The 23,522-nt window shown below is 45.0% G+C and overlaps 1 protein-coding gene across 4 annotated transcripts in view; it reads left to right on the forward strand.

The window, feature by feature from the left end:
• The window catches only part of CD83 (CD83 molecule), a 197,843-nt gene extending 176,005 nt beyond the window's left edge, over positions 1-21,838 (forward strand). For 2 of the 4 annotated variants that reach the window (XM_074398465.1, XM_010338030.3), the window contains exons 4-7: positions 3,005-3,120; positions 16,525-16,741; positions 18,602-18,708; positions 20,064-21,838. In XM_074398465.1, the coding sequence (XP_074254566.1) occupies positions 3,005-3,120; positions 16,525-16,741; positions 18,602-18,708; positions 20,064-20,192 (569 nt within the window). In that variant the 3' untranslated portion in view covers positions 20,193-21,838. Of the gene's footprint in view, positions 1-2,732; positions 2,917-3,004; positions 3,121-16,524; positions 16,742-18,601; positions 18,709-20,063 lie in introns of those variants that run through there. The other 2 variants (XM_039462664.2, XM_039462663.2) reach the window with 2 other exon arrangements.
• The last annotated feature ends 1,684 nt before the right edge of the window (positions 21,839-23,522 follow it).

The following is a 23,522-nucleotide window of genomic DNA, read 5'->3' on the forward strand; positions in this document are numbered from 1 at the left end:
AATATTAATTAACCCTAGAATTTATTAAATCAAGTATGCTATTAAAAATTATATAAAGATAATTATGTAAGAAGAGACACAGTATGCACGACTTCCAAACCAGTAGATAGAACACCACAGAATTTTATATATATATATATATATATATATATACACACACATATATATATATACACACATATATATATATATATATATATTTTTTTTTTTTTTTTAAATATACAGAGTCTCACTCTGTTGCCCAGGCTGGAGTGCAGTCGTATGAGCCTGGCTCACTGCAACCGCCATCTCCCAGGTTCAAGTGATTCTCCTGCCTCAGCCTCCCAAGTAGCTGGGACTATAGGGGCCTGTCACCATGCCTACCTAATTTTTGTATTTTTAGTAGAGATGGGGTTTCGCCATGTTGCCCACACCAGTCTTGAACTCGTGATCTCAACTGAACCACCTGCCTGGGCTTCCCAAAGTGCTGGGATTACAGGCATGAACTACTGCACCCAGACACCAAAACAATTTTGAAGATGAAGTTCAGCATGTGGGGACCCACTCACTCTCACCACACACCACAGCAAGACTTAATTAAATTGTAGTAATAAGAAAGTGCAATATTAGCACAAGAGAAGCAGAATAGAGTCTAGAAACAGGCCCACTCATACATAGAAATTTGTGTAAAGCACAGATGCCATTTTAAATCAGCAGGGAAAGAAGGCCTTTTAGCAAGCAGCATTGGAAAAATTGGTAATCCATATGGAAAAAATAAGTTAGATCAGTACATCAAACTATATTTAAATGGATTAAAGACCAACATACGAAAAAGCACAACTATAAAAGTTTTGGAAGAAAATGAAGGGGAATGTTTTTATTATCTCAGGGCAGGAAAAGACTTGTTAAATATAATACCAGAAGCCCAATCATAAACAAAAAGATCAATAAATTTGACCACATTAAAATATTTCAAAAAACTCTTCTGTAGATTAAAGATATCATAAACAAAATGGAACATACGAATCTTAAACTTGGAGAAGAGATTTGGCATGCATATAACCAATAAAGGATTTGGCCCAGATTTTATAAACAGCACTTATGGAAAAGGCCAAAGGATATGAATGCCAATCCTCAGAAAAGCTTATCCAATGTTCTTGAAACATATGTTATCAATATAACAAAAATTGCAAAAGGATCTAATGTTTCACACTCATTAGATAGGCAAAAATTTTTAAAAATCTGGGCACGGAGTCTTACACCTGTAATCCCAGCACCTTGGGAGGTCAATGTGGGAGGATCACTTGAGCCCAGGAGTTTGAGACCAGCCTGGGGAACATAATGAGACCCCATCTTTAAAAAAGAAATCTGATCATGCTAAGACCTGCTGAGAGGCATGTAAATGGGTATGTGCATTTTGGATAATAAGATGACAATATTTAACAATGCAGTGTGATTACTGAGCTAGAGTGTTGGGAGACTTTCGGCTCCCCTGAAACATTGTTTATAATCTAGAAAAACTGGAAAGAAGCATAAATGCCTAGGTATCAGTGACAAAGGACACATAGAAGGTCTCAAAAATGTTAGTACTGTTTTATTTCTCAAGAATAAATTGTATACAGTTGTGTTCAATTCTAATTTGGTGAGGCTTCTGGGGAAAAGGGACTCACACAAGCTGGTGGACTGTTAATTGGTACAACCACTTCCAAGGGCAGAGTAAAACTGGTGGTATGGTGATGCCACTCTTTTTAACCTCTTGGATTGACAAAGACAAGTTGGATTACAGTTTGTGTTGGTAAGAGTGTGGGGAAGCAGGTATTCTCATTGCAGATGGGAATATAGATTGAGGACACCTCCTTGCAGGTAATTTTGGCAATATTTAACAAAATTGGAAGCTCCCTTCACCTAACACAATTTCCTTGAGGTATTTATTCTAAGAAAATAAGCAATATTAGAGCAAGACTTATCTACACTGAAGTTTATCATAGCAATCCCAGCATTGTTTCTAATATTAGTAATACAAAAAGAAACAACCTTTATGTCTAACACTAATCAATTCTGATTTATGGTACAACTCAACAGTAGTCCAGTGATGCTGCTGGATTTTTTTTTTTTTTTTTAGAAGGAGTCTCTCTCTGGACTGCAATGGCAAGATCTTGGCTCATTGCAACCTCCACCTTCCGGGTTCAAGCGATTCTCCTGTCTCAGCCTCCCGAGTAGCTGGGATTACAGGTGCTTGCCACCATGCCCAGCTAATTTTTTTTTTATATATATTTTTAGTAGAGACAGGGTTTCACCATCTTGGCAAGGATGGTCTTGATCTCTTGACCTAGTGAACCGCCCGCCTCAGCCTCCCAAAGTGCTGGGATTACAGGCGTGCAGATTCTGGAGGAGAGTGAGGACTTGGGTTCACCAGTGACGTCCCCAAGGACAGGCTGGGCTTTTGGGGGAGCTGCCCACCCTCTCGGAATCGGGATTTTGGCCTCCGTAAAATGGGCAGGTCCCACTCGGATGGCCCTGTTCCCGGCTTCCTTTTGCGGGTCAACGGCGGCGTCACGCGCGCGAGCGCGGTCTGCAAAGCCCCCAGCGCGGGGCGTCACGCGGGGATTGTTGTCGCCGCCGCCAGCGGCAGCAGCGACGCGAACTAGGGGCGCCTGGCCTGGGCGCGCGGGGGCGGGGACGCGCGCGGCTGGGGGGTGGCGGCGTGGGGGACGGGGGCGGGGACGGGGGTGCCCCGGCCTGAGCGGGACGAGGAGGGTGCGCCACCCGCTTCCGCCGCCGCCGGGGAATCCCCCGGGCTGGCGCGCAGGGAAGTTCCCGAAGGCACCCGGCATAAAAGGGCGGCGGTTGCCAGCGCGCCCAAACCCGGCAGCCCCAGTTAGCGGCGCAGCGCTCCAGCCATGTCGCGCGGCCTCCAGCTTCTGCTCCTGAGCTGCGGTAGGGCCCGCGAGTGCCTGGCGCCCCCCGCCCCTCCACCACACCCCCTCCCACCGCTTGCTCACCACGCGCTCTGTCTTTCTCGCAGCCTACAGCCTGGCGCCCGCCACGCGGGAGGTGAAGGCGGCTTGCTCCGAGGATGTGGACTTGCCCTGCACCGCTCCCTGGGACCCGCAGGTTCCCTACACGGCCTCCTGGGTCAAGGTAGGTGTGGCGATGCCGCGGGCTGGGTGTGTGGGGGGCTCTTTTGAAGACAGCGGGAACCATTTCCCCGAGGCTGGCGACCCTCTGTGGCTGGGAGCTGGGTGGGGGTTCGTCTCCCGCAGCTGAACTTGGGCTTTGCAGTCTCCCGACGCGCCTCCCAGACCCAACTCGCATCCAGGTACAAGGCCGACTTAGGTTTTGCCCTCCGCGGACCTCACTCCGCTTCCTGTCCCAGAAGGTGGCCTGAGATGAATGATCCACTTAAGACGTTTTGGAAGAGCAGGGACTCTCTCATTTGGATTAATTCTGTAGGCCACCTGTGGTTCTGGGCCAGCAGGTCAGGAGGAAAGAAACGGGGACCTAGATTTGGCATCGGACAAAGGGAATGCCCTGATTTCTTGCGTTTTGTGACTGTGATGCCCATGAGATACAAGGGAAGGGGAGGGGGCCGTTTGAGGGGAAGGACTAAGACTCAGAAGTTACTTAGGCCATTTCGTCCGTGGTGGTTATCAGTGGTCATCCCGCTTGTGGGATACTCTCGGCCTCCTCCCCTAGCGCTGCTCCTCCTTCCTCTGGCAGCTGTGAGGGCGTCAGGTGGATGCATGAGCCATAGGCCACATGTATAACAACAGGCCTTGCTGCTCCTACTGTAAGACCACTGAGTGGCAAGGAGGCTTTTTAAAGGTTTGCTCTTGACTGGAACATTCTCATATTCTAAGACGGCAATTATGGTGCCACTCCAAAGCCAAGCAGCTACTGTTTGCTATCACTGCTCCTTCTTTAAGTCAGGCCGCTGCTACCTTCTTCTCTAAGTCAGGCCATTACACCTCCATTTTAACCCACATGAATATGATATTCCAACCACACTCTGGCTCTCACTGATTTGCTGTCTTACCGTGGGGCACATCTGTGCATCTGTTACTTTCCCCCAAATGCAGGACTTTCTTCTGCCCACCAGAAAAGATACTGTAAGAACCTGTACGTGTATCTGGCCACTTAACAGTACAAGGCATCATTGCAGTGATCTCTTTGTGTGTGTGTCTCCTAACTGGATTGTCAATTTTCTGGGGTACAGTGGCTGTATCGATACTTTTGTGTATTCTACATGGCACCTAATTTTTGCCCTATAAATTGCAAAGGTACTCTATGAATTCAGCCCAGCACTTCATGAGTTATGCACAACATTGATGGCGCTGCTGCCTCAGGGCATTGTATTGCGTATAAAAGTAAGGTATTAAGTAGTCCTACTTCATTTGTACCTTACTTACTGTGCGATCAGGGAACACAACAATTCTGAAATTGTTCTCATAGTCAAAACAATAGTATTTAAAAAATATTATTAAAACAATTTTTGAATGCTGACTACATGCCAAGCTCCAAGGTAAGTGCTGACATACATTGTCTATTCCCATCCATCGAAAGAATGGACTTAAGGGATTGGTACTATTACTATTCCTACTTTACAGGTGAGGAAACTGAGCCCTATGGTGGGAAGTAACCTGTTGCACAGCTGGCTACATGGTGGAGCTGGTATTTGAACCAGGGAGTCTGATTCAAAATCCTGAGTTGTTAGAAGTCTATCTTGCTATCTCTGTCTTCTCCCTTAGTAATTTAAGGTAAAGAAAATCAAAGTGCCAGGGGCTGATCAGGCTGGGACTTAGTTATCTTACAGAAGGGGGAAACATGAAACCACTATCCTTTCCAGAGAGTAATTATTTAATAAAGAAAGAAAACATTGTTAATATCCCCAGGGGAGTAATTAAAAAGTACTCGTGAAAGAGGTAGATGAAACTTCAGACGGTAAAGTTCAAACAGTTCTGGAGAGAAAGCTTCATGCACAGGGTCATTTGGAATGGTCCACTAAACCACAGCAATTAACCTTAGACTTCTCCTTGGATGTCAGCTGGTGATGTAACTCTGTAGCACATGAGCTTGTTTATTGGACACAGTTCTTGGAAGATTTCCCTTGAAGGTCTTTCAATACTCTGTCAAGAAAAAAAGGGACAGCAGTCTCTAGGCATTCTTTTTTACCTGTTGATCCATGGAATGGTGCCATTGAAAAGTCATACCATAGTTGTTTTTTGAGAAGTAAACAGTGATTGAAATTCATGGATAGGAGAATTATGCAACACCAATAAATGAATCAGGTGCCTGAAAGTGACATATAATGTTCCTTTAAGCATTTTTTTTAAAACAGGTCTCACCATATTCTATAGATATTTTTTATTTTCCAGCCCAATAATTATACTTTTGGATTTGTGCTTACACAACAAAAATGGAGAGTGTTCTGGAGATAAGACAAGTGGTGAATTCCCAAAATACTTCATTTTACAGAAAATTAAGCATCTTTTCATTTTCCTACAAGTTTCTTGTAAAGTGTTTCATCAGAGTGGAGAGGTAGCATACAGGGAGGAATTTCTTTCTGGTAACCAGAGCCAGCTTATCCCATCCCACCTCACTTCATCATCACTATCCTGGCTTTGTAAAACCTGTTTTGCCAGCACAGGAGTGGGCTTTGTGCTGGGCAAGGAAAGCAGAATCCCTCGCAGTGGGTTTTCACCGTCCTCCAGATTAAGGCACATTCTGCAGGCTGTCTGCATATCACAAGTGCGGGTTATAATGACTCACAATTTAAAATTCTGTTCACCACTCAAACCTCCGGCACCATGTAGCATCCTGTCTTTGTCCATTTGGCACTGACTACTTGTAATTAGCAAAAGGATCCATGTAAACCATGTGTTTTTTATCATGTGCCCTTGACCAGAAAACTCAAAGCAGACAGCATCCAATCTGTTTGCAACGTTAGGGTTGGGAAGGAAGAGTGTTCATTTTACTCTCCCTGTTTCAAAGATGCAGTGAGATGGGCCAGAGGGGACTTAATAGAGACATGCTCAGGAGGTTAAAGGTGAAGCCGAAAGTGGACAGAGATAGCCCAATTCCAGTCGGCCCAGCCCTTCTCTTCTGTGGACCCATGTCCTCCTAACTGGGATCCAACGAAAGGTCCTCCTCTCATCCCTTCCTCTCTTGTACTTTTTTTTTTTTTTTTTTTTTTTTTTTTGAGACAGAGTCTCACTTTGTCGCCAGGTGCCAGACTGGAGTGCAGTGGCGCAATCTCGGCTCACTACAACCTCTGGCTCCCGGGTTCAAGCAATTCTCCTGCCTCAGCCTCCTGAGTAGCTGGAACTACAGGCACGTGCCATCACACCCAGCTAATTTTTATATTTTTTAGTAGAGATGGGGTTTCATGATGTTGGCCAGGATGGTCTTGATCTCTTGGCCTCGTAATCTGCCCGCCTTGGCCTCTAAAAGTGCTGGAAGAATGGGTGATTGAGAAGAAATAGAAAAGTTAGTAAATTATATTCATTAGGATAGTAGCTCAATTTAGCTTAATTTTTATTTTTTGAGACAGAGGCTCACTCTGTTTCCCAAGCTGGAGTGCAGTGGCATGAAGACGGTTCACTGCAGCCTCAACTTCCTGGGCTCGAGCGATACTCCCACCCCAGCCTCCCAAGTAGCTGTGACTACAAGGGCATACCACCACACCTGGCTTATTTTTATGTTTCCAGTTTTTTGTAGAGACAAGATCTCACTACATAGCCCAGGCTGGTCTCCAACTCCTTAGCTCAAGCCATCTACCCACTTCGGCCTCCCAAAGTACTAGGATTACAGGCATGACCCAATCAATTTATGTTTTAAAATTGTAACAGCCTGGGTGTGGTGGCTCAGGGTCATGGAAGTAATCCTAGCACCTTGGGAGGCTGAGGTGGGAGGATCGCTTGAGCCCAGGAGTTTGAGACCAGCCTGGGCAATGTAGTGAGACTTGTCTCTACAAAAAAAAAAAAAAAAAAAGAAAAGAAAAGTTGTAATTGACTGTGGTTCTTTGAGGAGGTATTTTGAGAAAATATGCATATAGACTTTGATCCGTGACTTTTCTTCCATTGGCCGTGGCCTGTGGTTAAATTCTGGCATAAGACATAAGAGGGCACAGCATAATATCATGCCTGCGAGGAGTGAGGCCGTGCATTAAAGGGCTGCGTCTGTACTTCATGAGAAGCATCACTGTGTCTGCACTCTCCTTAATGTAGGTTTGGAGAGAGAAGATGACTGGATGGAGTACTCTGGGCCTGGCTGATGTTATCTAAGGATGATAATGAGTGGTCATTTATCCCAGAAAGGCAGTACCTTCTTGTATCATGCTAGGAGCCCTGACAACCTACAGGTGATGCAAAGTGAAAGAGGATATATGGTGTCGCCTCTGGGTGATGCTGCGGGGGTGAGGACAGTGGAGCGTCACAAGACAAGTGGCCTTTTCAGATGATTTCCAAAGGAAGGGAGAAAAAGGAAGTAAGAGTGTGACTTCAGATAAAAGTCTACTATAAATAGACTTTAGAATATTGAGAAGAGCCCCAGCTGGGGCAGACCATGGGCCATCCATGGAGTGCTCTGCTTCTGACATTAACGCTAAGGAAACTGTTGGAGAGGAGGTTCGTGGCTTGCATGAGGCCACTTCAAAACTCAAGGCTGTCTTCCACGTATGTCACTAAACTTCTTTTTGGTGAGGTTATGTTTTCTGTCTCTACCATCTTGTGCGATCATGAGCTACAAAACCAGGGATACTGAGGAGAGCAGAGTGCCTTAGGAGGGCCTAGTGTGGAGAAGCGGTCGGGGCAGATGTCATCTGTACAGCCACAGACCCTCTTGACCCAAGGAAAGAGCCCGTGCTGAACGCTTCCTGTGCTTCCTTCATTCTAGAGTGAGTCTGTTGTAAGATGGATTTAAGAACATGTTTTAGGACAAAAAGGAAACATTTCTACATTAAATGTAGAGCCACTGAACTGTGAAAACAATGTATGTTAGAATTAAAACAAAAGTCATACTGTCAGCATTGATACCTATAGTACTTGGCCTGGTTCAATCATTTTTAGGGCTCCTCCCGAGGTCAAACCATGAAAGATATAAAGTTGCTTTTCAGATGTCTCTCATATGTACACTTTGATTGTTCAGTAAATGTTTCTAAGTCTCAAATGTGTGCTATGTCCTGGGCCTGGCTTTGGCCATCTCAAGATTGATGTAGAACTTTTGCCGGAAGACCATCTTGAACAAAGGCATGGGGATCCAACACTTTTTGGGAACCATTGAGGTAAGCAGCGATGTAGAAGGAAGACTTACCCAGCAGATGGCTGAGACCTAACATTAGAACGTAGGCTAGGTCAGGTTGTGAGGGGCCCTGACTGCCTAACAATGATGAGTTGAACTTTATCCTTTGGGCAGTAAGGAGCCATTGAAGGATTTTAAGCACAGAGAATGGCATAATGCAAAATATGCCTAAAGAAAAGCATATTTCTCCTGGTGATAGATGGAATATGATTCGTCTTAGAAGATGAGTCTCAGGGGGAGACTTCCTTCTTTTCCTCCTTTTCCTCTTGGTCGCTAGTCCTTTCCATGTGGTTCTGTGGAGACGTGGGCAAGGAAGATTGAGGCAGCTTCTGAAGGGCTGTCCAAGTCTCATCCAGATAAGAATGGTGGATCACTGAGATTTTTGGACAATGGTGTAACAGAGCAAAGTGGCCAAAATCTTTTAGCTTGACAGTGGGGAGGGAGGAGGAAGAAAGCAGCCGGGAGTTAAATTGAAAAAAAAAAAAAAAAAAGACTAAACAAAAAAACCAACTTGTTTTCTATAAATAAAAGGGGGAACCTGAGTCACATGAGGACTGGATTGTCTTAGTTATGTACTTGGCAGCGTCACTACACAAAGAAGAGGAAGTTTGGAAAAGGTCTCAGTGACATAAGGGAAAGTTTTATGTAGGTAAAGACTAAAAGCAGATTGATTACCTAAAAAAAATTCCCTCCATCTAAAACTATTTCCATGATCCCTTCCTGGCTATCCCTGGAATAACCCTAAATTTTGTACCAACAATCACGAGCTCAAAATAGAGCTGGACAGGAAATACTTCCCTAAGATTCCTTTATACTCATAAGGGCGTTTTTGTTTTTCATTTTCTTTTGTTTTGCACTGAGGTGTATTTGGGTAAAATTACTATGTGTGTCATGTGGAACTTGTACAGACCTCGGAGCCCAAGGCTTGTTCATATCACCTGATGCTTTCTTGGAGGACCAACTAGTTTACTGCATGTCCCAAATTGGGACAATTTGGAGAATTGTTCCAGTTCTCCAAAGAGAGGACCGATTCTAGAAGAGCTGGTAGCTGCCTAGGATGATGGGTCCACATAGGGAAAATCTTTAGGAAAAGAAGGGTGTTGGTTGCTTAAACAGTTCATAATAGCCTTGGACCAGCAGTTCTGGAGAACAGAGGTTCTGATCCAAATCAGGTCTTGAGGTCTCATTCCCCAAGGAGTGGGAGGTGTGCGAGCCCAAGGGACAAAGCAGGACTAGCCTTGAAGCTGGAGCCACGTGCCGATAGCCCCCTACATGCCACCCTTATTTACATGGTGGGCTTAGGAGTCTTCCAGTTGCAAGGGATTGTAAATCCAATCAAAACTAGCCTAAAGAAAAGGAAGTATAGTGGCTTATACATAATTGGAATGCAAAAAAATCAAAAAAATCAAAACAGAGTTCACATTTCAGGTATGGCTGGCATTGTGGCTTGATTTGTGCCCCCCTCCAAAAGATCAGAAGTTTTAATTTCTGATACTTGTGATTGTGGGTTTATTTAGAAATAGAGTCTTTGCACATGTAATGAAATTGAGATGAGGTCCTACCTGACTAGGGAGGGCGCTACTTCATTGTGAATGACGTCCTAAGAAGACAAAACATGTGCTGACACAGACAAGAGCTCCCTCTTGTCTGCGTGAAGACAGAGGCAGGGACTGGAGTACTGTGTCTACAAGCCGAGTGATGCTGAGGACTGCTGGCAACCACTAGAAGCTAAGAGAAAGGCACAGAACAGATTCTGCCCTAAAGCCTTCAGAGAGCTTGCACCTGGCAACACCTTGATGTTGAACTTCTGGCCTCCTGAACTGTGAGAGAATACGTTTCTGTTGTTTCTGCCACCCAGTTTGTGGTGCTCTGCAGCCCTGACAGATGAATGCAGCTAGACTTAGAGGTTCATGAATGTCCCCAGGACTTGGTGGCCTTCCCTCTCTCAGCTCTGCCTTCCTTTACACTGGTAACGTGTCCAGCCTCCACATGGCAGCCAGATCGTAGCCAGTAACTGCAGAGTTGGACAGTTTGCGTGTTTCTTATCTAAATGCTTGGGAACAGAGTGTTTCAGATTCTTGGATTAGGGATGCTTAATCTGTATATTCTTTCAGAAGCAAGTGCAGAGGAGAAGGTTGTGTTTCTCTTCAAATATCTCAATGTACATCTGATTATTCTCAAGGGACTTTGATTGGGTCACGTGCCTGTCAGAACCAGTCTCCATGATTTTGGGGTATCAGGCCTGAGTTAAGTTGCCTCTTCTAGAACCAGGTGTGGAGCTCTGCAGAGAGCATGTAATGGTACCTCTTCCAGGTCCAGCAGGCCCCACGGGACGCTAATGGAAGAGAGATGATTGGCATGAACCATGAACAACATTGCCTTCAAATCTCAGTTCCAAAGGGGTTTTGCTATATTATTATGATGGTGCTTTTTTTTTTTTTTTTTTAAGATGAGGTTTTACCATGTTGGTCAGGCTGGTCTTGAACTCCCGACCTCAGGTGATCCACCCGCTTTGGCCTCCAAAGTGCTTGGATTACAGGCCTGAGCCACCACGCCCAGCCATGATGGTGCTTTAAAAAATTCAGAATGTTGTGGATATTTTGAAGTCATTGTACCTGGAAAAAACTAGTTTCTCTCTAGAGCAGAGATTGGGACTTCTAGGACAACTTTGCCAGAGGAGACGAAAGTGTCAGTGGTAAAGAAGTGACAGAATGGGTGGATGGTGTGGAAAGCTGTCATATGTAGCAATAATTTCTGTTACAGCATTACCAATTATAAAGCAGCTTTCTGTGTTTTCTCACTTGATTCTTAAAATAACCCCATGAGCAAGTGAGGGAGCTCCAGATGGCAAAACGGGGCTCAGAGGTGAAGGAACGTGTGGAAGAGGACCCAGCTAACGAATAGAGAAGCTGGGATTGACTTCAGACCTTTGATTCCAAAGCCAGTGCTCTTGTAACTTTCTCACAGTTTCTAAAATTCGCACATTCATTCAGTAAATACTTTTTGAATTCTTCTTATATTCAGGGAACTATTTAGTATGCGAAATGAAACTTTGACTATAAAAAATGGAGAGAGAGAATAGTAACATCTCTAGGGCTTCTGTGTGATCGATACGATGCTTAGGGTCTGTATACATCATTGTAAGTATCTTCTCGCCAGCTCGGTGAGATGCAAACACCCCCGATTCCAGTGGAGCCATCCAAGCCTGACAGTGGTTCAGTCAGTTGGCCAAGAGCAGAGGTAGCCGTGGGAGGGCTGGGGTTTGGTTCCAGCTCAGTCCAGTGCCAACGCCTGTGCTCTTAATTATGTTGCCTCTGCTATACTCATAACTCTGTTAACAGCCATAAATCCAGCTCTGTCTGTTAGACCCAGTAAATTTCAAAGTGGAAAATCATTTTTCTAATAAAACTACGCTTAGAAAAAAAAAAGATATTAATGCTCATACATTCTACCCTCATTATAACATCAACCTCTGAGCCAAACTATTTTGCACATTATAAAGAGCTGTTTTTATGATGAATGGAAATTATATTGGCACTTTAATTGAGTTAGAAACCAAGGTACATGAATGTTAGTGCACAAGAAATGCAATAAAAAAAAGCTGTTCAATGTGGTTGGAATACATCAGATTAATTTAATACCAACTTTAAATCCTTGAAATCTATATACCCTTAAATATGTTGTATCAAATCATTAGATGAATTTTCCTGTACTTTTTTTTCTTTTAGGTAGGCACTTATTACATTCTTTTCCTTTTTTTGAGTCATGGTCTTGCTCTGTCGCCCAGGCAGGAGTACAATGGCATGATCTCAACTTACTGCAACCTCCACTTCCTGGGTTCAACTGATTCTCCTGCCTCAGTTTCCCAAGTAGCTGGGATTACAGATGTCCACTGCCACACCCAGCTAATATTTTGTATTTATGGGGGAGATGGGGTTTCACCATGTTGGCCAGGCTGGTCTTGAACTCCTGACCTCATGTGATCCACCTGCCTTGGCCTCCCAAAATGCTGGGATTACAGGCATAAGCCACCACTCCCAGCCCTGCATTCTTAACAAATCTGATGTATGATAAATTTGTATTTCGATTTTGTGATCAAAACTCATTTTTTGCTATAAAACTATCACCCTCTTAGATTCCAATATGGTAATGTAGGAGGTTGGCATATGTTTGGATAAAATTATGTAAACTTAAAAAAATAAAAACCACAGTAGGATTTTTAAAATATTGGTTCAGTTTCATCCATAAATAATGATTTATTTTATTTCTTTTGTTTCAGTTCAAATTTGTTCATCATTTAAAAAAAAAAAACTGACTTCATTCACGTGCCCGTAAAATTAGTACTTGTGTTTGCTTGATTTAGCATTCTGCAAATGAAAGAGAATTTATTTTAATTTAGGGCTTGTGGTTTCCTGAAGGTCAACTCTCCATTTGAGAGAAAGAATATGGTATTTAAATGATTTAGTCAAATGGGAGGCCTGACACCAGTCACAGTCCCTAGGCTTTCTGAAAATGAGATGCCCCACGTTTGCACTTTTCCAACTCAACCAAAAATGATAGAGTTGTCAGCATGAAAGTTAATGCATAACGTGGATTTTTAAAACATGATTGGGATGAGTGTTTTGAGTAATTAATTTGCTGAAATTGTGTTGTGCTTTAGCACACTGTACTACAATATTAACGTTGTGAAGGGTGCATTAAATAGTTCCTGTCAATTACGGTTGGCTGTGAATGAATCTGAGGGTTCCTTTTGTTATAAATTACTATTTCCTAAAATGCTTTTGCAGAGAAGCAATGGAGCACTTTTAGATTTGGAATGTTTAAAGAGCTGTTCTTGCCAGTGGTTGATTTTGAGCCAGCTCCAATGTTTATGAGAACTCATAAAACAAAGCAGAGTGAGGATGGCCCATTTGCTGTTACTCCATTTTCCTCCCACTGAAATTTCTCCTTCAGTTTTTGGTGGTGCCTCTGCCACAGTTAGCTCATCCGATAAAGCCTACTGATAGCTGATTTGAGCTTTTGCACACAGTCCCTTGATCCTGCTAGGGCCCCACCCCCATTCTGAGCATGCAACATTAACATAAAAACTACCAGCCCTTTTGCAGCTGTGGACAAACCCCGAATTCCACAGCTGGGGGTCACAAGAGAAAGTTTAGCTGAAAATGTATACACTTAAAGCTGGAAGTTAGAGGGAGGGTCGTGAAATATTTCCAGGTGCAGTGTCTGAATTTACAGAGAATTCTTTTTGCTGGAGTTAGTTATTAGGCAAACAGTGCTGTTGGTTAGTTTGGCAAGAGTTCCTATGTTTTGCCAGTAGTTCTCTGGGTCATTTGGGAAAAGGGGTGTTTGGAAGATGACCCTATGAGAGTTGAGATATTGTGCCATCATCCCACTGATGGCCATGAGGTTTCGGCCAATCAGAATTCTGCAGGTTGCTTTGGGGTTCTTCATTTCACATCCTCCCTCGGTTCTTCTTTCTGTTCTTCCGAGCTCACTCTGCCTTTGTTTTGCCATTTAAAAGTAACTAGCAGCCCACTGAAGGTTTTGCCAGAGGCCCTTGGAAATCTAACTATCAAATAAACTACATTTTACTGGTCTTGCTGCTGATTTATAAAATGAATTCTCTGCAAACAGGCAGAAGTTACTTCCAGCCAGTTTTGATTGCCAGCGCCTTTTTGCTTCAACAATCCGCAGCAGCTAACAACACAATAATGGGGCCATCTTTATGTAAATAGACAATAGTTTATATTTCTAGCAGCTCCAGAGGGATTCGCAGTTTTGATCTTGACTTTCAGATGGGCCTGTCTGAGCTGGAGGAGGAAGGGGTTGCTGAATGGGAGAGGAGCTCCCCAGGAGAAAAGCATGGGTGGATAATCTCAAAATGGTTATTGCAGCTATGCTCACATTTGGAGGTTAATTTAGAAAAGAAAAGAAAAGCAAGATTGGACATCAGAGTGGGGACTGTAGAGACTGGGCTGAGCTGTTTATTTCACAGTGGCCTTTCGGGCCATCCTAGGCACCAATTGGCCCTGTCTGTTGAAAGCCCTGCCTGGAGGAAGAAGCACCTCTGCCAGGCAGTAGGGGTGAGAGGGGAGTGGTGTGAGCCCACGATGAGGCTGCAGCTGATGGTTTACTTAGGCTTGAAAAGGGAAACGGGTGCTGAATGAGATGTGTTCTGGAACCATTGAGACACTGTTCGTCTCCTCTAAATTTCCTTGGCCCCACCGTTTTTCTTTTTTTCTTTATTTTTGCACACCGAAAGGCCTCAGTCTTTTCGCTTCTTCCCATAGAATCTTGATTATTTAGGAAGGAATCTTTCCATACAAAAAGGACCATCAAGAAATGGGATTTGTGTCCACAGACTCGGCCTGGGAAGAGCCATTTGTCTCAGCTCAGGGCTAGGAGGGAGCTGAGCAGGTTTCCCTGCAGGAGCGATCAGTCTGCCACCAGATGTCTCTGTAGCCCACTCTACAGGAATGCTAACGAGCACCAGGGCTGGGGCCCGAGCTTCCCAGGGACCTTGTGGTATATCCACTGAATTACTAATACATGAAGCTGAAATGAGTCTCTCGTGTGTGTGTGTGTGTGTGTGTGCGCGCACAAGTGCACACATGCCTGTGTGTATGTATTTTCTTTCCCGAGTTGCTTCACAAGAGTGTTCCCCTAACTCCTTGGTTATCTATTTCCCTGCACTTAAGTCCCTTCCTAAAAGTCAGAGAAGAGTGGTAGGGTGCTCCTGGCATGGGAGATTCATCATTGATAGGTGCAAGCAAAGATAGTGGCAGAGGGGCCTGATAATCTCTGTCTCCTTCCCTAAAGTGGCTCTTGGGTGCAGTTATCATGGTAGGGATGGGTAAGGAATGTCACTGGATCCTGGGCTCCCCGCTGGTCCTCAGCCAACCAGCAAAGGGAAACTCAGGTGCTGCTGGGGATGTCAATGTCGAAGGGCTGCCCAGGAAGGTTGAAAACAAGGGTTTGCTTTACTGCACGTGTAAATTCATTTTAGAAGCTTTAAAGTATTTCAATGGAGGAGCAACCGGCAAGTTAATGAGGCAAATTAAAAATATGTCCAGGAAAGAGAGAATTAATGGTGAATGTGATATAAGCCTAATCTCTGCAGTGGGAAATGCTGGACACTCCACCAGTTTTATCACAAAGAGTTCATAAGAAAGCAAGCCTGGAGCAGTGGCTTATGCCTGTAATCCCAGAACTTTGGGAGGCCAAGGCAGGTGGATCGCTTGAGCCCAAGAGTTTGAGACCAGCCTGGGCAACAGAGCAAGACATTGCCTCTAAAAAAACAAACAAACATACAGAAATTAGCCAGGCATGGTGACGCATGCCTATAATCCTAGCTACTGGAGAGGCTGAGGGGCGAGTACCAGAAGGTTGACTCAGGAGGCCAAGGGTGCAGTGAGCCATGATCACGCCACTGCACTGCAGCCTGGGTGATAGAGCAAGACCCTGTCTCAAAAAAGGAAAAAAGAAATAAAGCCAACCAGATAAAATGTTTGACTAAATTGGATATCTACCAAGTCCGGCCGGTCTGTCCTGGGTACAGTGAAGTCAGCTGTTCCTGCACTTCCATGTGAGTTTGAAATGATCAACAAATGATCCGGCACGTACAATCTCTGTAAAGCATGGTCTCAGCTGTCTCACTGCCCTAGTACAGAGAAAAGGTGTGGCACATCCAGCAGCGTCAGGTATGGCCACACAGATCCACAGCCCCTGAGGAACAAGATGACTGTTTGCAGGAGGCGCTGCTCATCTGCATATCTGATTTGAGTTGAATCCTCTGGCAAGGATCATAACAGATTCAGGAATTTTTCCAAATAAAAAGCTGGGATACAAAAATAGGAATCATTTAGTGGGTGAGTTGGCATCTGAAGAAAAGAGAAGATTTAATACAGAATGATCCTGTCTATACATGTATACATGGACGGAAAATGTAATCCAGCAAGATTCACGCACAGCATGTCACTGTCATCAGCAGTGACGTTCTCCCTTATACAGGGTGGAAATTGGGATACTTATGATAGAATCATGAAATGCAGTCCTGATGTTATTCTGAAGATGTAGCCTTAGTTCACAGACCTTTCCTCCCCCAGAGGTCCCATACACACAAAAGCATAATGTCTTGTTTTACACACGTAAGCTGAGGCTGGATCTTATGAAAACAAAATGGAAACACTGGGGTCGAGTTGCAGGGCTTGCCGTGGACCATGATGTGCTATGATCCCTTCTTCACAGCTCTCGGAGGGCGGTGAAGAGAGGATGGAGACTCCTCAGGAAAACCTGCGCTATCATCAGAAGACGCAAAATGGTTCTTTCGAGGCCCCCAGTGGCAGGCGCTATTCCCTGAAGATCCGGAACACGACCAGCTGCAGCTCGGGCATGTACAGGTGCACTCTGCAGGAGCCAGATGGGCAGAGGAACCTGAGTGGCAAGGTGATCTTGAGAGTGACAGGTGAGGTGACCCGCTGCACTCGGCTTCTTCTTGCACAATGCATGCGCACTTTCTTCAGGGCCGAAAGTCGATCCTGTCTTTCGGAGTCTAGCTCCAGAGCTTTGGATCACATCTGTGGCTGGAAGTGGGAATCCGTGGCAAGGATGTCACCATTTTCCCTTCACGTGGCTTAAATGATGCCTTTTGTTTGACTTTTGCCCCACACTTGTTGGGCCGAGGCTGGAAGTGATAAAAATGTGGTCATAGAGCCCCAGTTTCATTACAGTAGTTGATTTCTCCTGCTGTCGAGTATCTGAAAGGACTGAGACTTAGGGTAATATTATTACACCTGCAAGAGTACAGTCCCTGCTTCAGGGGCACCATGTGCTTTTGCTTAGTGTTGTATGCGTACACGTCCCTTAGGCCCTTCTGGATCCCCAGCCCTTTATCCTGCTTTCTTCGTTTCCTGAGACTTAGTACAACTAGCATGTTATGTATGAATTGATTTACTGTCTGTCTCCCCAAGACAGCAAGAACCTCTTTGTTTTCTTCTCTGATGAGTCTGGGCACATAGTAGGCTCTCAATGAACAGTCACATGAACGAGAGGAACCTTGCAGGGGAGAGTGGAGGGAAGGCACATCCTGCGGGGAGGGGAGGGGAAATGAAGACAACAGCGGATTTTCTTTTTCCTCTTCCAAGGCGATATTGCCTAACAGCTTAAGGGGTCAGAGTCCGCAGTCACGTACATCCGGCTCAGATATTAACTCTGCGTCTTATTAGTGTGTGACCTTGAGCAAATCCCTGATTGACCCTAAGCCTCAGTTCTCTAATCTCTAGAATGGAAGTAACAGCTACAACATAGGCTTGTAGTGAAGGTTAAGTGAGAAATTGCGTTAACAGGCCGAGTGCAGTGCCCAGGACAGACGGAACGATCAGTGCGTGTTAGGGACCATGAGGGCAATGGCTCTCATTATCCACAGCTGTGGCGATCCAGCCCTGGGCTGCTGACAAAATGTTGAATCCACTTTGAGGGGTTGACAGCTCTCTGGAGATCCAGCCATTGGCTCCATTGGCCAGAACCCCCTCTGCTCTCTCACACTACACCTGGCTCCTGTCTGCACGCACACTGTAGCCGAAGCTCAGCTTGCTTCCTCAAACAGCACGCTGGGGGTTGCACGCGAGTGGGGAGAGGCGCCTCCCTTCATGCCTGTTCCTGGACTATCGGCCTCGCTGCTCTTGCCCTCCCTGAGGGTGGCACCACCGCCTTGAACAACCCCGAGGGTCTGTTCTCCCGCCCACCCATGCTGGCAGCCTTGCCGAAAGAGCTCAAACGATTCTACGAAAATCTGTCGATGTCTTTGGCCATCTCAGGGCAGTTCACCTGCTTCCTTTCACGGTCCCCGAGTCCTCATGAGGTGAGGACACGCCACGCTCTACCAAACAAACACTGATGAAGTTAAGAAAATCTGTGGATTAATAAGTGGTGATTTATCAGGTAGAAGGATAAAGTAAGCCAGGAAAGGCCTGACATCCGAAGCGGAGGCAGACAGACGCAGGATAAGCCTGGACCAGACACCTGGCTCAGCCGCCTTGGTCCTTGGTCCTTGACCGTCTCCGAGCCTCAGCTCTTTCATCTGTAAAATGGGACTCCTCAGGCCTGCTCTGAAGATTCAGGGAGATGCTGTATGCAGGCCCTGTGGCACGCAGCTGGACACCGAGCGACAGTGCGCCCTGGCTGCTGCTGCTGTCACTATCATTCATCCTGATGGGAAGAGGAGACGAGCAGGACTCCAGGACGGAGGAACAAAGCATTCTTAGCTATTTTTCATGGTAGAAAAATCCTGTTAAAATGGCTTCACTTGTCACTTACTTTTTTAAAGGATGCCCTGCGCAGCGTAAAGAAGAGACTTTTAAGAAATACAGAGCGGAGATTGTCCTGCTGCTGGCTCTGGTTGTTTTCTACTTAACACTCATCATTTTCACTTGTGTAAGTATCTTTTTAAAGCATCTCTTCTGTTATTAAAAGATTACCCAGGGCACCAATCCAAATATCTTTTGCAGATAGCGTGAATCATTTAATAATGGCGAGAGAGATTATTCTTTGAACCCTGGACTCTTTTTGAGGCCCCTAGACTGGGAGAATCATTACAGGAAGCTCCCTGAAATGTTTCCAGCTTTTGTCTAGTGGCCACATGTAGAGCATTGTGGGAAAAAACAAAAGTAAGATATGGGATGGACGTTTGGGGAATAGCAAGGGATTCTATGAAAGGCCGACCAGAGGCTCTGTCAGCACAGTGTAGAAATTGCAGCGCTGAGGGTCCCCCGTCCAAAACAGAGGCCCCGTTCTTCCTGTGGGTGAGGGAGTGAGCCCTACTGCCCCAGGGATGCCAGGGGATAGATCAGCCTCCTTTGGCCGCCTTCAAACTATTTTCTCATGGGGATTCTCCCCTTATATTTTTGGTGTTTCTGCCCATGCCTTAAGAATTAATCCCAAGAAGCCAGAGCAGTGGGGCACCAAGGGAGGCTCCCAGGGTGGAGGGTGGCTGGCTGGTGCTCAGGTGTCCTAGGCATGTCCGTGAGCTGTTGGTTGCAGGTTCTAGCTAAAAGCCCTCAGAGATTCTTTCTGCATGGCTGCTCACCTGTGTTGACCATGGTTGTGGGAAAGTAGGGCCACCTGCGTATCTGGCCCTCTAGGAGGTGATCTGCCCGCTTTGTCTCCATCTATCAGGCAGGGTGAGCTACCTAGCGGCCAGGGCAGAATTTACCCACGAGCTACCCCAGGACTGGTTCTTGCTACCCACTTGTCCCTCTATTCACTTACTTGCCTCTCTGGCTGTGCACCTGTCTCTCTGCTTTCTATTTTAGACATCAGTCAATCAAAGACTCCAGTGAGCACCTACTATGTTCAAGGCATTATGCTAGGCACCGTACGAGGCATAAAAAGCTGTAAGACATTACTCCTGCCGTCAAGGAGCTTACAGTTCAGATGTTAGTGTTATTTACATATAAAAAGATAATTAGAGTTACCAGGCAGTATATTTTTTAAATGAGTGACTTTAGTTTCTTGTTGGCAAATGCCTTCTTCTGTGGGCATTGATTTTCCATACAGAGACCTAACAGAAGGGGGTCGAAATGGCCACAATCAGCGAATCTACTGGTACAAGTTTGGAGATGCTAGTGAAATGGTTGGTACAAACCCCTAGTAGTGTGAGTGAGGCGGTGAGCTATGAGAGCTTCCAGAATGGGTGGTATAGCCAGCTCTTATAGAACAGAGTTTAAATGGAGGTGACAGCTGCTGAATCTTTCCAATTATTCACTTCCTTGTATTTCATTTCTTTTCAGAAGTTTGCACGACTACAGAGTATCTTCCCAGATATTTCTAAAGCTGGCATGGAACGAGCTTTTCTCCCAGTTACTTCCCCAAGTAAGCATGTGGGGCCAGTGACTCTTCACAAGACAGAACTGGTATGAGCAGGATTTCTGCAGGTTCTTCTTCCTGAAGCTAAGGCTCAGGGGCGTGCCTGTCTGTCACACTGGAGGAGAGGAGAATGAGCCCGATGCTGGAGATGGCATCCCCTCGTGACGTCCTTCACCTGAACGAAAACATCTAGAAGTGGATCCCACCCCATTTGCTGTGAGCAGCATTTGAAAACCATCACATGACCACATAGCATGGGACCACTGCTGCTGTTCCACGACCACCTTTTCAGCGACGTGTGCAGCTGTCTGATCAACCTCTTGGACACTTGTTCAGTTGCGTAAAAGCTCTGGTGAAATGCAGCCGGAAAAAGATCTTGGGAACTATGAATGCCCCGAGCTGGCCTGCGACAGCCTCCTGAGGACAGCTATCCTCTTCTGTATCTAACGGACATCTCTTTGAATTTGCTGTGTTTTGTTGTACCAGCCCAGATGTTTTACCTCTGGGAGGAATTGACAGATCAAGCTGTGAGGCAGTGGGAAATATTTAGCAAATAATTTCCTGGTGTGAAGGTCCTGCTATTACTAAGGAGTAATCTGTGTACAAAGAAATAACAGGTCGATGAACTATTCCCCAGCAGGGTCTTTTCATCGGGGAAAGACTTCCATAAAGAAGCAATAAAGAAGAGTGCCACATTTATTTTTTTATCTACACATACTTGTCAAGAAGGGTTTGTGTTTTTCTGCTTTTGAAATCTGTATCTGTAGTTAGATAGCATTGTGAACTGAGAAGCGGCCTGGATATAGAGAAGGAGAAGAGTCGGACAGGATGACAGGAGAGAGAGCTATCCAGTGACCGGCCGGAAAGGCGGGGCTCACGGTGCAGTCTGGGTGCCTGTCACATCATCCATCGTCCCACTGTCTGGCTGCATGATCTGGAGCAAGTTCCTTATGGTTTCTGCTTTCTCCATTGTAAACCACAAGGCTGTTGCATGGGCTGATGAAGATACTATATGTGAAAATTCTTCGAAAACGTATAAAGCGCTATACAAATTTGAAACTCCATTGAGTCCTTATCCTTGCCATGATGGTGGTGTTCTGGGGATGAGAAGGTGCTCATTTCTCATGTTTTCTATTGTCTGAAACAAAGAAGGTTACCATGAAGCCTTTCCCAGAGCCTTCTGCAATAATTCCTTCGGGGAAGTGGCGAGGCCAGACCCATGGTCTGTTCTTCAAGCAGTAGCCTAACACACTTTAGGATATGGACACGCGGGAGCCACTAGCAGAAGGGACTTCCCGAAATGTTGCGTGGATGTTTTAGCCATTGTTGGGTTTCTCTCTTATCAAATGTGGGCCCTTCCCTTCTTGGTTTCCAAAGGCATCTTAACTGCTTGAGTTATGTGTCCACTGTCCCCTCGAATATTAGGAAGTAAACTGGATACCAGGCTGACTTAGTGTCTTTGTCTCCATTGTGGCTTTCATGTTATTATACATATGCAGGTGAAGAAGTGTTTTTCTGTTTTATGTTCAACTTGTAAGACTTTGGGATAGGAAAAATGACCAATGGCTACTAGGCTTAATACCTGGGTGATGACATCATCTGTACAACGAACCCCCATGACATAAGTTTACCTATGTAACAAACCTGCACTTGTACCCATGAACTTAAAATAAAAGTTAAAAATAAAAAACACATACAAGTACACATGAAAAAGTCCCAACTTTGGGATGAGTACTAGGATATCTATAAACCAGTCTGAGAATCAGAATCCAAAATAAGAGCTGAAAGATTGGCAGAGCCCTTCTCGGAGGGAGGGCATGCTGGCAGACAGATCTTTGTAAGCAGCTCCTTCCTTTCCAGAGACACTTCCACTTCCATCCTGGGGTTGCGTTGCTACCCAGTACATGAGCAGCTCATATTCACGTGCACAGCCACAGGTGGGAGGGATGGGAGGCGGGGTTTCTGCTTCAGAAAGATGTGTAACGTCAGGGTCTTTGTGCCTGGGATTCATGGGGTTTCACTCGAGATTCTCAAATAGGTCCCTTCTCCCCAAAATGTTAAGAAAATCTGGTCTAAGTAGTTGTAATAATTATAAAAGCATTCTAGGTGAATGGCTCTTTACAAAGATGAACACACATAAAATTCCTCTAAAAGCTGTGGATTCACTTTCAGTGGAATCAAGTCTATTCTCAAATGCTTTACCAAAAGTGTCAGGACATAGTGATTAACAGTTCACAGAGCTCCCAGTCAGCTGAGTTTGTAGCCCAGCTTCAAGATTTGGAAGTTGTATTTCCTTTGGCAGAGGACTTACCCTTCTAAGCCTTAGCTGGCAGATCTTTAGAATAAGAATAGTATCTGCCTACTAGGTTTATTGTGAGGATTAAATAAGATAATATAGAGAAGCACTCAGCCTAGTGTCCAGCAAAAGTTAAGGCTTTGATTGATATTAGAACAAGAAAGGAGAAAAAGGTAGCAGAGAAAGCATCAGTAACCATAAATCTTGGACAAAGTGGTTTTGTTAAAAGGAATGAATTGGCTTGGTGAAGGAGTCATGTTGCTTTCAGAGGATTAATACCCAGTGTACTAAATGCTCTATGGCCATTAGAATTACAGTGCAGGACAGACCAGGGAGGAGGTCTGCCCTTTGTCAATTTGGACTGAATTAAGCTGGAAACAAGATGGAAATTTGAGAGCAGGTAGACTCAACATTTCACACCTAGTCTTTGGTATAAGAAAAAGTGTGTGTGTGTGTGTGTGTGTATGTGTGTGAGAGAGAGAGAGAGAGAGAGAGAGAGAGAGAGAGAGAGAGAGAGAGAAGGGGATGTAGAAGAAGTGAGGACAGAATTTAGCAAGGAAAGTGAACTGCTTTCCACTGCGTCAATTGAGGCCTATGAAGATATTTCAGAGGAAGGCAAGTGGTCATGGACCATATTTATTCTTCATCTCCACAGCCAGGGAAAACTTTGTATTCAAGGCTGTCCTTTGCCTGTGAAATTAGATCTACAGTTATAATAATTCACCTTGGGATGTCCCAGGACACAAATATAAATGTGAATATCAGCTCCACATTCTTCTAAAAGAAGGCCTGTGGTTTTTTCATATTTATAATAGTACTTAGGAGGTTTCCTCATAGAAAATACTGAGCCACACTCATGGAATCCAGCAGAGCCCGATTATTTGCTGGGGTTGCAAGGGAAGAGATACAACAGCGATCTTTGGATACAGAGACAGCAAAGTGAGGCCATGCGTTCGACCTCACAGCACAGTGAGAGTCAAGAGAGTCTTGGAATAATTCAATCTGGTTTCCAGCTCTTTCCTCACTGGCAACTCTATTGAACTGGATCATTGTTTAATACCTCAGCTTTCCTATGTAAAAATAGCCG

The sequence above is a fragment of the Saimiri boliviensis genome, chromosome 4 (genome assembly GCF_048565385.1).
Source record: "Saimiri boliviensis isolate mSaiBol1 chromosome 4, mSaiBol1.pri, whole genome shotgun sequence".
Lineage (NCBI taxonomy): Eukaryota > Metazoa > Chordata > Mammalia > Primates > Cebidae > Saimiri > Saimiri boliviensis.